General features: G+C 44.0%; 1 protein-coding gene across 6 annotated transcripts in view; it reads right to left on the minus strand.

Annotated features, from left to right (window-relative positions):
- Positions 1–14,853, minus strand: part of kmt2e (lysine (K)-specific methyltransferase 2E) — a 155,103-nt gene that overhangs the window by 52,772 nt on the left and 87,478 nt on the right. For all 6 annotated transcript variants that reach the window (XR_011596281.1, XM_070897316.1, XM_070897315.1 and 3 more), the window contains 3 exons: positions 13,564–13,602; positions 8,742–8,981; positions 5,181–5,311 (listed from right to left, as the gene is read on the minus strand). Coding sequence is in view for 5 of the 6 variants with exons in the window: in XM_070897316.1 (XP_070753417.1) it covers positions 5,181–5,311; positions 8,742–8,981; positions 13,564–13,602 (410 nt within the window). In the remaining variant the exon portion in view is untranslated. The remainder of the gene's footprint in view (positions 1–5,180; positions 5,312–8,741; positions 8,982–13,563; positions 13,603–14,853) is intronic.

Here is a 14,853-nt window from a genome sequence, read left to right on the forward strand (position 1 = left end):
TGATTGCCAGTACATCAACGGCTTGATTTTAAAATTCTCATCTTCATGTACAATTTCCTCCATGGCCTCCCTCCTCCCTACCTCTGTAACATCCTCCAGAGCTAAAACCCTCTGAGAATTCTGCATTCCTCCAACTCTGGCCTCTTGTGCATCCCCCAATTCCTTTGCCCAACAATATGCCTTCAGCCATCTAGGCCCTAAATTCTGGAATTCCCTCCCGAAACCTCTCTATCTCTCTCTCCTCCTTAAGACGCTCCTTAAAACCTACCACTTTGATCAAGCTTTTGGTTATCTGTCCCAATATTTCCTTCTTTGGCTCTGTGTCAATTTTGTCTGATCATGCTTCTGCGAAGCATCTTGAGACATTTTACTACGTTAAAGGCATAAATGAAAGTTTTTGTTGACTCAAGATACCAAACTTAAACTTTTGCCCTTGATCATGTAACATAAAGGGCAATGCCATGCCAATTGTCAAATTAATACCGCTGCTTGTTGTTCTAAAGTTCAAAATAGTTTTCTTCACTTTTTTGGAAATACTTTAATCTCAGCAAAAGAAGTCATTGGACCAAATTTTGCAGTAGCTGGGCATCTAACAGTATTTGCTTTAGTTAGACTTGCCCTTGTGTGGCAAGTTGCTGAAAGTGCGAGCTGATAACATCGCAGCGAGGAAAACTGGGGAAATAAGACCAGAGTGAACTGGGCAAGCAACTGTGTATTTCCTTAGCCAACCAGATTGAAGGATTGTGAAATTAACAGCATAAGGACTTAGAAAGAAGTGTAAAATGGAGAGAAAAAAGATTTGCATTTATATAGCGGCTTTCACAACCTCAGACATTCTAAAGCACAGTGAAGTCACTGTTGTAAGTCTAATGTAGGAAACACGGCAGCTAATTTGCATAAGGCAAGCTCCCACAAATCATCATCATAGGCAGTCCCTTGGAATCGAGGAAGACTTGCTTCCATTCTTAAAATGAGTCCTTAGGTGGCTGAACAGTCCAATACGAGAGCCACAGTCCCTGTCACAGGTGGTACACATAATCGTTGAGGGAAAGGGTGGGTGGGACAGGTTTGCCGCATGCTCGTTCCACTGCCTGCGCTTGATTTCTGCATGCTCTCGGCGATGAGACTCGAGGTGCTCAGCGCCCTCCCGGATACACTTCCTCCACTTAGGGTGATCTCTAGCCTCCCAGGTGTCAGTGGGGATGTTGCACTTTTTCAGGGAGGAGTTGAGGGTGTCCCTGTAACCTTTCCTCTGCCCACCTTTGGCTCATTTGCCATGGAGGAGTTCTGAGTAGAGCGCTTGCTTTGGAAGTCTCGTGCCTGGCATACAGACAATGTGGCCTGCCCAGCGGAGCTGATCAAGTCTGGTCAGTGCTTCAATGCTAGGGATGTAGGCCTGGTCAAGGATGCTAATGTTGGTGCGTCTGTCCTCCCAGGGGATTTGTAGGATCACGCAGAGGCATCATTGGTGGTATTTCTCAAGCAACTTGAGGTGTCTATTGAACACGGTCCATGTCTCTGAGCCATACAGGAGGGCGGGTATTACTACAGCCCTGTAGACCATGAGCTTGGTGGCAGGTTTGAGGGCCTGATCTTCAAACACTCTTTTCCTCAGGCGGCCGAAGGGTGCACTGGAGGCGGTGTTGAATCTCGACATCAATGTCTGCTCTTGTTGATAAGAGGCTCCCGAGGCTCCCGGGAAATGGTCCACGTTGTCCAGGGCTGCACTGTGGATCTTGATGACTAGGGGGCAGTGCTGTGCGGAAAGGACCTCTATCTTACGGATGTTTAGCGTAAGGTCCATGCTTTCGTACGCCTCAGTAAATACGTCGACTATGTCCTGGAGTTCAACCTCTAAGCGCACAGACGCAGGCATCATCCGCGTACTATAGCTCGACAACAGAGGTTGGGGTGGTCTTGGACCTGGCCTGGAGACGACAAAGGTTGAACAGGTTCCCACTGGTTCTGTAGTTTAGTTCCACTCCAACGGGGAGCTTGTTGACTGTGAGGTGGAGCATGGCAGCGAGGAAGATTGATAAGAGGGTTGAGGTGATGCCGCAGTCCTGTTTGACCCTGGTCCGGACGTGGATTGGGTCTGTAGTGGATCCATTGGTAAGGATCACGGCCTGCATGTCATCGTGCAGCAGGCGGAGGATGGTGACGAATTTTTGGAGGCATCCGAAACGGAGGCGGACGCTCCATCGACCCTCGCGGTTGACAGTGTCAATTGCCTTTGTAAGGTCGAAGGAGGCTATGTATAAGGGCTGGTGCTGTTCCCTGCATTTTTCCTGCAGCTGTCGCACTGCCAAAATCATGTCCTTTGTGCTCCGTAGGGGACGAAATCCACACTGTGACTCCGGGAGGAGCTCTTCAGCCACGGGGAAAAGACAGCTGAGGAGGACTCCCAGTGGCTGATAACACGGAGATTTCTCTGTAGTTGCCGCAATTGGACTTGTCGCCTTTTTTAAAGATGGTCACGATCACTGCATCTCTGAGATCTCCCGGCATGCTCACCTCCCTCCAGATGAGAGCAACCACAAATAGCAATGTGATAATGACCAAACAATCTGTTTTTATTGTTGATTGAGAGATAAATATTGGCCAGGGCACCGGAGATAACGCTCCTGCTCTCTTTGATCTTTTACATCCACTGATAGAGCAGATGGGACATCAGTTTGATGTCTCATCTGAAAGACTACACCTCCGACAGTGGAACATTCCCTCTGTACTGCATTGGAATGTCAGTCTAGATTTTTCTGGAGTGGGACTTGAACCCACAACCTCCTAACTCAGAGGTGAGTGTGCTACCAACTGAGCTATGGCTGAGTGGGTGAATTCAATGTCAAATAAGGTACAGAAAGAGAAATGAACAGAGGGGAAGAAAGATTGGATTGAGAGAGAGAAATAAAAGAAAGGAAAAGTTAAAAGAAAGTGACATTTTTAAAATCTCCAACAATTAAAATCCAAAGGAATGAAGCCCCACACTTGCAATAGTTAATTTTCAGTGCCAGAGAGGTTGATTGGCAGTAATTAATACTTATCACATTGTTAAAAGGGTACTTGGACGGGAATGGCAAAGACTTAACTTTCTGCAGAAAGTTTAGTTCATATCTACTGTGCAAATACAGGAAATTCACGCAATTCAATTCAATGCATTTCAATGGTGAGGCAGACGGCAAGAATCGGTTTTCGCAAAGCTAATGGCGGAGCGGTGCAACTCGGACAGCAACCTTTGGATATTTGAGTTTAACTGCGCATCTGCCCCTTGCCTGAAGTTGCTGTACCATTTGCGCATAAATAACGGCGAACGCCAAGAGCTTCACCATTATTTTGACAGGAAAATCTGGGTCATTATGACTAAACATTTAATCGCCAACCATGCAGTTCTTCCCTTCCTTTTACAGCTAGAGTTTAACAAATTCTCCTAAGGTAAAAAGCAAGAATAGTGTCTGTTTGCTAATCGGAAATTTAGTCACAACTTGCTTTACTACTTTGTTTCCTAATTAACAACACTAAGCAGCAACACTAATTTGACTATAGACTTCTGGCGAAAAATAAAATCAAGTTTACACCATTGCAATTAATCTCCACAGTATTGTTCCGACATTAATTTGAACATCTCAAGTTATCTGTCATAAGAACACAAACGCAGAATGAAAAAAGGTCATTCGGCTCACTAAGCCTACTGTACAAATGTAACTATCTTACTCATGAAATCTCACCACAAGACTGTAGGCTCGTTCTAACTTTCATGTGAATCAAACAGGCCAACTAACATCTCTACAACCTGCAATTCACTTTCTTGACGTGTCGGTTCGTTTCTTATTAAGGAAATCAATTAGCATAACTACTTTTGTTTTGGCACTATTCGATATATCCACTATCCTGTTTGGTGGTGGGGGTTGGTGGAGGTGTAGAATTCTTCTCATTTCTAATCTTGTTTGATGCTTGTAAATTGTGTAATTGTGCTCTCAAATTCTGTGCTCACTGTCTAAGCTATGTAGGCTGTACTTTAACTGTAACTTCAACTATTCCATAAATTAAGATTAAAATCTAATTCAGAATCTATTACCCCTACTCGACCTCCACTTATTTTCAATACAACAGTATACCCCCACTGATGTCTTTTCTTCCCGATGCCCCTTTTTAAAATTCATTCATGGGATTGTGGGCGTCGCCAGCAAGGCCAGCATTTATTGCCCATCCCTAATTGCCCTTGAGAAGGTCGTGATGAGCCGCCTTCTTGAACCGCTGCAGTCCATATGGTGAAGGCACTCCCACATTGCTGTTAGGGAGGGAGTTCCAGGACTTTGACCCAGCGACGATGAAGGAACAGCAAAATACTTCCAAGTCAGGACTTGAAGGTGGTGGTGTTCCCATGCGCCTGCTGCCCTTGTCCTTCTAGGTGGTAGAGGTCGCGGGTTTGGGAGGTGCTGCTGAAGAAGCCTTGGCGAGTTGCTGCAGTGCATCTTGTAGATGGTACACACTGCAGCCACAGTACGCCGGTGGTGGAGGGAGTGAATGTTTAAAGTGGTGGTTGGGGTGCCAATCAAGCGAGCTGCTTTGTCTTGGATGATGTCGAGTTTCTTGAGTGTTGTTGGAATTTCCTTCCGAACCCCTGCACGGTCATCTCCTTTTTACATTTACATAATGCCTCTTGGAGACATTATTCATAGATTTCCTTCCCCTACAACTCTCAACGAACTTTTCAAAACACAAATGTTTTCAACATTTGTCCAACTATATATCTAAGTTCTATATTGTGAAGCTATGCATATCTTTAATGCCAGGTTCTGGTGAGCATGGAAAACTAGTCTGGCTTTTTGCTAGATTACTTTTACAGACGAGGGTATATTTCGCAAAGCTTTGTTTCAGGAGATTAAAATGGATGAGGTAGAGAATATTATAATAGATTACAAAGATTCTGCGCAAAGAGTAGGCTCAATAGGCTAATTAGCTGCTTCTCCTTTCATGCTTTTTTATGTTCTTGAAAGGGAGGAAGTCAACACATTAGTCCAAATGGACCAAAGGAACAGGTGTACAAAGTTCCACTGTGGTCACTTAGGGCTATAGCCGGATAGCCAATTCTAGACAATTTATGGAATTTCACATTTTAGAAGTTAAAGTTTAAGAACTTAATGGTTTTAAAAATAAAAGTGAACTCAATTTCTCAAACTTGCCTTTTGAAGAAATGTCCATTTGCTTCAAACTGTTCCCGTAGCATGAACTTTCCTCGATATTCAATAACAAAAGTGTCAGGAAGCAAATCTTTGGCAGCTTTCAATATTTTTTTATTTTTCTGCACTTGACTCTGAAAGAAAAAATAAACCTTGTAACGTAATTCATTGATTGGCAGGTCTACAATTATAGTTACGTAGAATCTACAGCATAGAAACAGGCCATTTGGCCCAATTAACCTATGCTGGTGTTTATATTCCACATGAGCCCCCTCCCAGTTTAATTAGCTTTTCCCACCCTGCTTCATATTCATCTATATTCTTCTCCCTCATGTATACATCAAGCTTCCTCTTAAATGTGGCAATGCTGTCCGCTTCAACCAGTCCATGTGGCAGTGAGTGCAACATTCTCACCACTCTCTGCATAAGGAAGGGTAAAAATATAAAATTGGTAGGCAGATATCCACTGCAGCTTTAAAGGATTTGTTTAAAATAAAGTACAGTATACAAAACACCTTAAGTGGCTGGTGAGCAGAAAAATCACCAAGAGCAATACTTCAAAGACAGGATGGTGGGGATAATTCAAGCAGTCAAACATCACAAATACCAAAATATAAATGTCACTGCAGTGTAGAAAAGATGCAATATTCTCCAATTTAAACTTTTAAAAACATTCTTTATTTAGTGCCTTTGCTACATTTTTAGAATGTGTTACTGTGCTACATGCCAATTTCTTATAGACTGCCATGTTAAGAAGAATTTAAGAAATTGAGAGGATTAAATAAATTTATGATGGATTCCGGCTCATGTGAGCATGTACTACCTGCTTGCTATATTGGAGACTGTTTAGTGCCCGGAAAACAGGCTCTGCGTGGCCAAATTGCACGGCCATAGTGTTATAACTGTTCCATGCTGATGGAAAGTTTTGATGTCTAAGCACGACAGGAAGATTTCAATCAAATTCTAAGGTAGGAGACCGCACTTTAAAGTCAATGGGGCCGAAATTGCCTCGCTGGGTTTGGGACGCATTATTTGAATTAAGTGAAAACTTAGTGCCGGCTGAGATGGGTGGGAGGAAGTTTGTAATTTCGGCACTTTGTTTCCCAAATCGGAGAGCTGCGTTGTTGGAGCGCTAAACGGCCTCCGCGTGGCGCTGGAGGGGCACTGCAGAGGCAGTGTTGGAAATGTCCACCCAATTTCAGGTGAGTCCCATTCAGTCATAATGAGTCACCTGGTCATTGGGCTTCTTAAAGAGGATGCCTTGGAGTTTTGTTCTGCTGATTCTCTTGTTCTTCACAGTTCAGTAGCTGCTTAGTGAGTGCCGTCATGGCTGCTGGGAGAGGCAGCACAAGGGCCACGCGTTTCTCAGACGCTGAATTGGAGACACTGGTGGGGGCAGTGGAGGACAGGAGGCGCATCCTTTTCCCTCCAGCTGGGAAGAACGCTCCACAGCTTCTCAGAGCTGTCTGGGCAGAAGTGGCTGCCGAGGTGTCGTGCACCTCTGTCCTTGACCGCACACCCACAGTGTCGCAAAAAGTTCTGTGACCTCACTAGTTTGGTCGAAATGAGTACAGGTTCCCCCAACTCTTACCTATGAACCTGTGAGCCTCTGTCTGTTCCCACAACTCTTACAAGGCAGCCTCTGTGCATACTCAGCAAACCAGCATTTAACTCAGGATATGTGCCTACTCAGAGTTATTGGCTCATTTGATGCTTTGCTTAGAATCACAGCTGCTTAAATTGCCCATGCATTTCTTCCACATACATAACTGCACTGTTACTCACCAAGCTTCCATTCTTTTGCAGGCCAAGAAGGCACATAACAGGCAGCAGCAGCAGCAAACAGGAGGGGAGGGAGGGGGAGCCTGAACTGCGCCAGCTCACAGACCTGGAGGAGCCAGCCCTGCGGCAGTGGCGACCACCGAGCCTGCTGGGGCCCAACATTGGTAAGTGAAACCCTTCCTCTCATCCCTCCTTCCACTTTAAACAGAAGGCCTTATCATTTAGCCGCTCCACATTCTGACCACTTTTCTTCCTGCATGCCTCCCCCTGCCCTCATTTAACATCAGTCATGCCATTTTCAGACAATGCCCCGCCCATCGCCCAGCCTGTGCACCACCAACCCAGTCTGCAGGGAGAAGAAATGGGGGAGGAGGACGATGATCCAAGCACCGCGTCACTGCTTCTCACACTCGCACGCACCAGCTCAGATACTGGGAGTACGCGGTCGTTGCAGTTCAGCTTAGGAAAGGGGTCTGTACTAGGTGATGCACCGGAGCCTAGCAGGCTCCAGCAGGGTCAAGGCAAGCTCAGGAGCCAGCTCCCTGGAGACTGTGTTCGCTTGCGAGCTCTACTCCACAGGACTCAGATGAGGACCTCGTTGGAGAGGCGTTTGAACAAAGGGTGATGGCCTTGCACTCCGACATGATAGAGGCAATGGCAAGGGTGCCAGAGAGCCTGTCGCAAGTGGTAAGGAGCGTGGAGGAGTCCACCTCCCACATTGTAGATAGCTCTGCGCACACCATGGAGCCCAGCATTGCCAGTGTGCAGACGATGGTGGACTCCCAGACGGACCGTGCGGATCCAGATCTCATGAGGTGACTCATGGGCGATGTGGCAACTTCTATTGGGGCACAGGTGGAAGCAACACAACGTTTTCATGCTGCAACAGTCAATGGTTTCTCGCATGGATGCTCAGATTGCTCTCATGTGGCCTCAGCATAATACTATGCAGACCCTAACTGCTGCCATCGCTGCTGGGTCCATCACGGTCCACTGGGGATTACACGGTACCGCAGCAGACCACCAATCTGTGCTGCATCAGATTGGTGCGGAGGCTGAGCTGCCGTCCCGGGGGAGTGGCACTGGATCAGTGGAGCAGGAACCTGCTGTCCTCTCTCAGCACAGCAGCATTTCTGATCACAACACTGCCACTCTGTCATTGCAACTATCCACGGCTGTCACCCAGCCACCCCAGACTGCCGGCGCCCAGTCTGAGATGCTTCAGTCTGCAGCCGGGCCTTCCAGGTCCAGAGCCAGTCGAGGGCGTCCTAGAAGGCCATCTGTAGTCACACAGCAGCCTTCCACCAGCCGTGCTGCAGCCACAGGGGAGACACTGTGGCGTAGTAGTAGGAGAGAAGGGGGGAAAGAAAAAGCTAACTGGGAGCCAGTGTGTTGCAACATTTCAGGGAGGGAGATTGAAAGAAAGAAAAGTAAGAGAGAGGAGGAATTAAACAAAGGGAGGGGAGAAAATGAAAGAAAGGGAGAAGAGGAAATGAAAGAAAGGTAGAGAAGGAAATGAAAGAAAGGAAGGGGAAATGAAAGAAAGAGGGGATTGAAGGAGAAGGGAAATAAAAGAGAGAGGAGGAGAAGTGAGCGAGAGAAGGGTTGACGAGAGGGAGGGAGAGTGGGCAAAGGAGAGAAAAAATATCTAAGCATGTTAGTAAAGGTAGCAGCAGGACACCTAGCAGCTGAGGAATGCTGCTTGGAATAAAACATTTTTTAAACAGGACGATGTGTTATTTAAAAAGAAACCAACGTTTTAGTGTGAAGTCTATTCCTTACCTCTACTGGAGGTTTAAAGGTTGCAAGGCTGGTGGTTCGGTCTGATCTACTGACCACCTCCATTTTTTCATGTCCATCACCTATCTCTAATGCTAGTCGGTGTGCCTCGAGGATATTTTGGATATCCTCACTATATTGATTCCCATCTGCTTCCTCATACCGATCCATCCACGATTTAATTTTGTTCTCCCACACAAAACTGGAGTTATCAACGCCATCGGCTTCTGATACTGAACTTTGCTAAAGACAAGGAAGCATCAGCACAATCAATGAGCATCAATTCCTTTAAGATTGACTTTATTTCCAACTTCTCTCCCTCGTCCCCCACATACAGAAACACACATTCAAGAGTATTCAATAAAATAATGAGTTTCAATATATCAACTCAAAGATATGAACATTTTAAACTTGAGAATTGCTTTTACTTTGTTTTGACAAATTCAACATTTTGCAAGAATTCACCATTTAAATGAGACCCTCTCAAATATGTTTTGGGGTGAAAAAGGAGTCATACAGCTTGAACTAAATTTAAGAAAGTACTTGTAATGCAAAGAGAACTAAACAGGTACAATAATTTTGAACGAAACAGAATGGAAATTCCAAACAGAAGAAATCAAAAATACACTTTAACCAAAAAAGACAAATATGAGCATTATAGTGCCAATGCTTTGGAATTGCCAAATAGAGATGAGTCATTAACCCATACATTGCCACTGATGAGAGCTCTGTACTGCCTGCATCATTGGTAAGTTATCTTTTCTGTTACTTGGTCGAAATTCGGAATATCAGCCCACTTTTAATGTAACAGTTTGAACTGGTTGCTCCAATGATATGATCAGGTCAAACTATATTGCTAAGTCTTCTGACTAAGCTTAAAAAAAACAGCCACCGGAACAATTTTAGCCAATTAGCAACTGTTTTAAATTTAGGTGAAGTGGAGCTTTAGGACAAACAAAGATGAAGTAAAATAAATATTTATGAATAATAAATTATAATAAAATTACAAAATGACAGTTCACTTCTGAACACTGCCATATAAAAGTGCTGAAACAAGAGTTTTACCTTTTTAATTCTTCTCTTTTTATGGAATAGTTCTGTAAACAGCAATGTATTACCCCTTTTTAAATATACTGCGTGAAAAAATATTCTGTTTAGAAACATAGAAAATAGGTGCAGGAGTAGGCCATTCAGCCCTTCGAGCCTGCATCGCCATTCAATGAGTTTATGGCTGAACATGCAACTTCAGTACCCCATTCCTGCTTTCTCGCCATACCCCTTGATCCCCCTAATAGTAAGGACTTCATCTAACTCCTTTTTGAATATATTTAGTGAATTGGCCTCAACAACTTTCTGTGGTAGAGAATTCCACAGGTTCACCACTCTCTGGGTGAACAAGTTTCTCCTCATCTCGGTTCTAAATGGCTTACCCCTTATCTTTAGACTGTGACCCCTGGTTCTGGACTTCCCCAACATTGGGAACATTCTTCCTGCATCTAACCTGTCTAAACCCGTCAGAATTTTAAACGTTTCTATGAGATCCCCCCTCATTCTTCTGGCCTCCAGTGAATACAAGCCCAGTTGATCCAGTCTTTCTTGATATGTCAGTGCCGCCATCCCGGGAATCAGTCTGGTGAACCTTTGCTGCATTCCCTCAATAGCAAGAATGTCCTTCCTCAATAGCAAGAATGTCCTTCCTCAAGTTAGGAGACCAAAACTGTACACAATACTCCAGGTGTGGCCTCACCAAGGCCATGTACAACTGTAGTAACACCTCCCTGCCCCTGTACTCAAATCCCCTCGCTATGAAGGCCAACATGCCATTTGCTTTCTTAACCGCTTGCTGTACCTGCATGCCAACCTTCAATGACTGATGTACCATGACACCCAGGTCTCGTTGCACCTCCCCTTTTCCTAATCTGTCACCATTCAGATAATAGTCTGTCTCTCTGTTTTTACCACCAAAGTGGATAACCTCACATTTATCCACATTATACTTCATCTGCCATGCATTTGCCCACTCACCTAACCTATGCAAGTCACTCTGCAGCCTCATAGCATCCTCCTCGCAGCTCACACTGCCACCCAACTTAGTGTCATCTGCAAATTTGGAGATACTACATTTAATCCCCTTGTCTAAATCATTAATATACAATGTAAACAGCTGGGGCCCCAGCAGAGAACCTTGCGGTACCCCACTAGTCACTGCCTGCCATTCTGAAAAGTACCCATTTACTGCTACTCTTTGCTTCCTGTCTGACAACCAGTTCTCAATCCACGTCAGCACACTACCCCCAATCCCATGTGCTTTCACTTTGCACATTAATCTCTTGTGTGGGACCTTGTCGAAAGCCTTCTGAAAGTCCAAATACACCACATCAACTGGTTCTCCCTTGTCTACTCTACTGGAAACATCCTCAAAAAATTCCAGAAGATTTGTCAAGCATGATTTCCCTTTCACAAATCCATGCTGACTTGGACCTATCATGTCACCTCTTTCCAAATGCGCTGCTATGACATCCTTAATAATTGATTCCATCATTTTACCCACTACCGATGTCAGGCTGACCGGTCTATAATTCCCTGTTTTCTCTCTCCCTCCTTTTTTAAAAAGTGGGGTTACATTGGCTACCCTCCACTCCATAGGAACTGATCCAGAGTCTATGGAACGTTGGAAAATGATTGTCAATGCATCCGCTATTTCCAAGGCCATTATTATTTTTTGTCAATTAATTTGTTGAAAATTAATTAATTGAGAACCTTAATAACTAATGCCTCCACATCATAAAACACGGATAAGGGAAAAACATGACTGTTAAGAACTAGACTTTGGTAATTTGCAGAGAGGCCACTCAAAAATCTGATCGTCTGGTCCAAAACTGAATAATGACAACCCTAATTCTATTGCCTAGCCACAGCACCCAACAAGTGAGGCCAGATTTGGAAACAAATATTTAATAGTGAAACATCACACTTCAACAGCTAGTATTGGAAACATCAAAAAAGATTATAACGCTCAACCCAAAGCACTGATTGTAAGATTGTTGGCAAAACTGTAATTTACAATTTTATATATTTAGGAAATACTGGGGGACAGAGGGTCTAGTGAGAAGGAGGAACTGAAGGAAATCCTTATTAGTCACAAAATTGTGTTAGGGAAATTGATGGGATTGAAGGCCGATAAATCCCCACGGCCTGATAGTCTGCATCCCAGAGTACTTAAGGAAGTGGCCCTAGAAATAGTGGATGCATTGGTGATCATTTTCCAGCAGTTTTTCGACTCTGGATCAGTTCCTATGGACTGGAGACTAGCTAATGTAACATCACTTTTTAAGAAAGGAGGGAGAGAGAAAACGGGGAATTATAGACCGCTTAGCCTGACATCAGTGATGGGGAAAATGTTGGAATCAATTATTAAAGATGAAATAGCAGCGCATTTGGAAAGCAGTGGCAGGATCAGTGCAAGTCAGCATGAATTTATGAAAGGGAAATCATGCTTGACAAATCTTCTAGAATTTTTTGAGGTTGTAACTAGTAGAGTGGACAGGGGAGAACCAGTGGATGTGGTGTATTTGGACTTTCAAAAGGCTTTTGACAAGGTTCCACACAAGAGATTGGTGTGCAAAATTAAAGCACATGGTATTGGGGGTAATGTATTGACGTGGATAGAGAACTGGTTGACAGACAAGAAGCAGAGAGTCGGGATAAACGGGTCCTTTTCAGAATGGCAGGCAGTGACTAATGGGGTGCCGCAGGGCTCAGTGCTGGGACCCCAGCTATTTACAATATACATCAATGATTTAGATGAAGGAATTGAGTGCAATATCTTCAAGTTTGCAGATGACACTAAGCTGGGTGGCGGTGTGAGCCGCGAGGAGGATGCCAAGAGGCTGCAGGGTGACTTGGATAGATTAGGTGAGTGGGCAAATGCATGGCAGATGCAGTATAATGTGGATAAATGTGAGGTTATCCACTTTGGTGGCAAAAACACAAAGGCAAAATATTATCTGAATGGCGGCAGATTAGGAAAAGGGGAGGTGCAACGAGACCTGGGTGTCATGGTACATCAGTCATTGAAAGGTGGCATGTAGGTACAGCAGGCGGTGAAGAAGGCAAATGGCATGTTGGCCTTCATAGCGAGAGGATTTGAGTATAGGAGCAGGGAGGTCTTACTGCAGTTGTACAGGGCCTTGGTGAGGCCTCACCTGGAATATTGTGTTCAGTTTTGGTCTCCTAATCTGAGGAAGGACGTTTTTGCTATTGAGAGAGTGCAGCGAAGGTTCACCAGATTGGGATGGCAGGATTGACATATGAGGAGAGAGTAGATCGACTGGGCCCTTATTCACTGCAGTTTAGAATAATGAGAGGGGATCTCATAGAAACATATAAAATACTGACGGGACTGGACAGATTAGATGCAGGAAGAATGTTCCCGATGTTGGGGAAGTCCAGAAGCAGGGGACACAGTCTAAGAATAAGAGTTAAGCCATTTCGGACCGAGATGAGGAGAAACTTCTTCACTCAGAGTTGTTAACCTGTGGAATTCTCTACCGCAGAGAGTTGTTGATGCCAGTTCGTTAGATGTATTCAAGAGGGAGTTAGATATGGCCCTTACGGCTAAATGGATCAAGGGGTATGGAGAGAAAGCAGGAAAGGGGTACTGAGATGATGATCAGCCATGATCTTATTGAATGGTGGTGCAGGCTCGAAGGGCCGAATGGCCTACTCCTGCACCTATTATCTATGTTTCTATACATGCAATATATATAAATATATATAATTTATATTAATTGTGAGTATATAGGGAGGTGCACATTCTTCTCACCTTTACTCTTGAAGATTTTCTAGATCCTTCACGGAAAGGCTGAAAGATACAAAATGTATCTATTTACTTGACTGAAATAATGCATTAGAACAAGTAAGCTGCTTGGAAATCCTTTACTGTTGTTTAGTTGTGCAAAATCTCCTGTAGATCTGTTTTAGCCAAGATGCACCACAGAAGGAATGGACAGCTGCAACATCTTCACAGCCCCTTCTAACTATCCTCCTGGGTCAGTTAGCAGAAGGTGAGATGAGATCAATACCACAACATATTGTCTCTCCCTCCCTTTGGTTTTGAGCTTCACCTTTGCTCAGTGCAATGCCCGACCAAATTAAGACTGGCTAATTACAATCTTATAAAGCCATAGTGTGAATATCATTGGTACTTGGACAGAATCCAGGCTTCCAATTCCATGGTGTAGTACACATAAATTACTACACTGCTGTCAATAGGAGCCCTGCCTTTGGCAGCAGCAGTGTAATATAAATAAGGCTGTTTCTGCTACTTGTAAATTGAAGTGCTATCTCATTGGGTAGTGTTTGGTTGCTCCTCTAGAAGCAACAGTGCAAGTGGTGGCAAATGTAAATTGCTGCTACATATAGCAACGAGGCTGTACTTGTTCGTTCAGGCCAGGAATACAGTTTTTGCATCGCTAACCAACAAGCACAAAACGTGCTCAGTTACGTTTGTGTAGTGGCACTACTGTGAAATCACACTGCAATATTAATGGGACAGATTCGGACACTGATAGTCCCTGATATAACTGAACCGCTACTATTTGTAATAGTCCTGCATTATAAAAGGAGGTATAACATTTAGCGCACCTTACTGCCTATTTTTGTTTGCTTAATTCTTCATGTTGTGTTGGTAGTGTTTTCATTCATTCCAATTATATGATATGCAATTATCGGTGGCTAGGTTTGGCTCTGGCACCAGAAACACAAATGGACCGTGTACAAGTCTGACCATTCATCCACTATTTTTTCAAGCACAGTGCTTTTGCAACCTAGTCCAAATTGTCACAGCTTCACAAATGATCTTAACAAAATTCTTAGAAATCGCCAAGATCATGAGAGAGCAAACAATTCTGTAAAATCAAAAGTCAATTCATTTTTCTGTCCATTTTTTCTTGCTTTTTCATCTACTAGTTCTCTTGCTTTTTTAATCTTGTTCTTACCAGTTAAATGCTTTTCTGTCTTTAAACATTACATTTTTTACTTTACATTTACCCTTCCCTCTTTTTTGTCCTTCATCTCTTAAGAGTGCCTACAGTGAAAAGTATAATTTCTAATT

Source organism: Pristiophorus japonicus, chromosome 13 (assembly GCF_044704955.1).
Source record: "Pristiophorus japonicus isolate sPriJap1 chromosome 13, sPriJap1.hap1, whole genome shotgun sequence".
NCBI classification, from domain to species: domain Eukaryota; kingdom Metazoa; phylum Chordata; class Chondrichthyes; family Pristiophoridae; genus Pristiophorus; species Pristiophorus japonicus.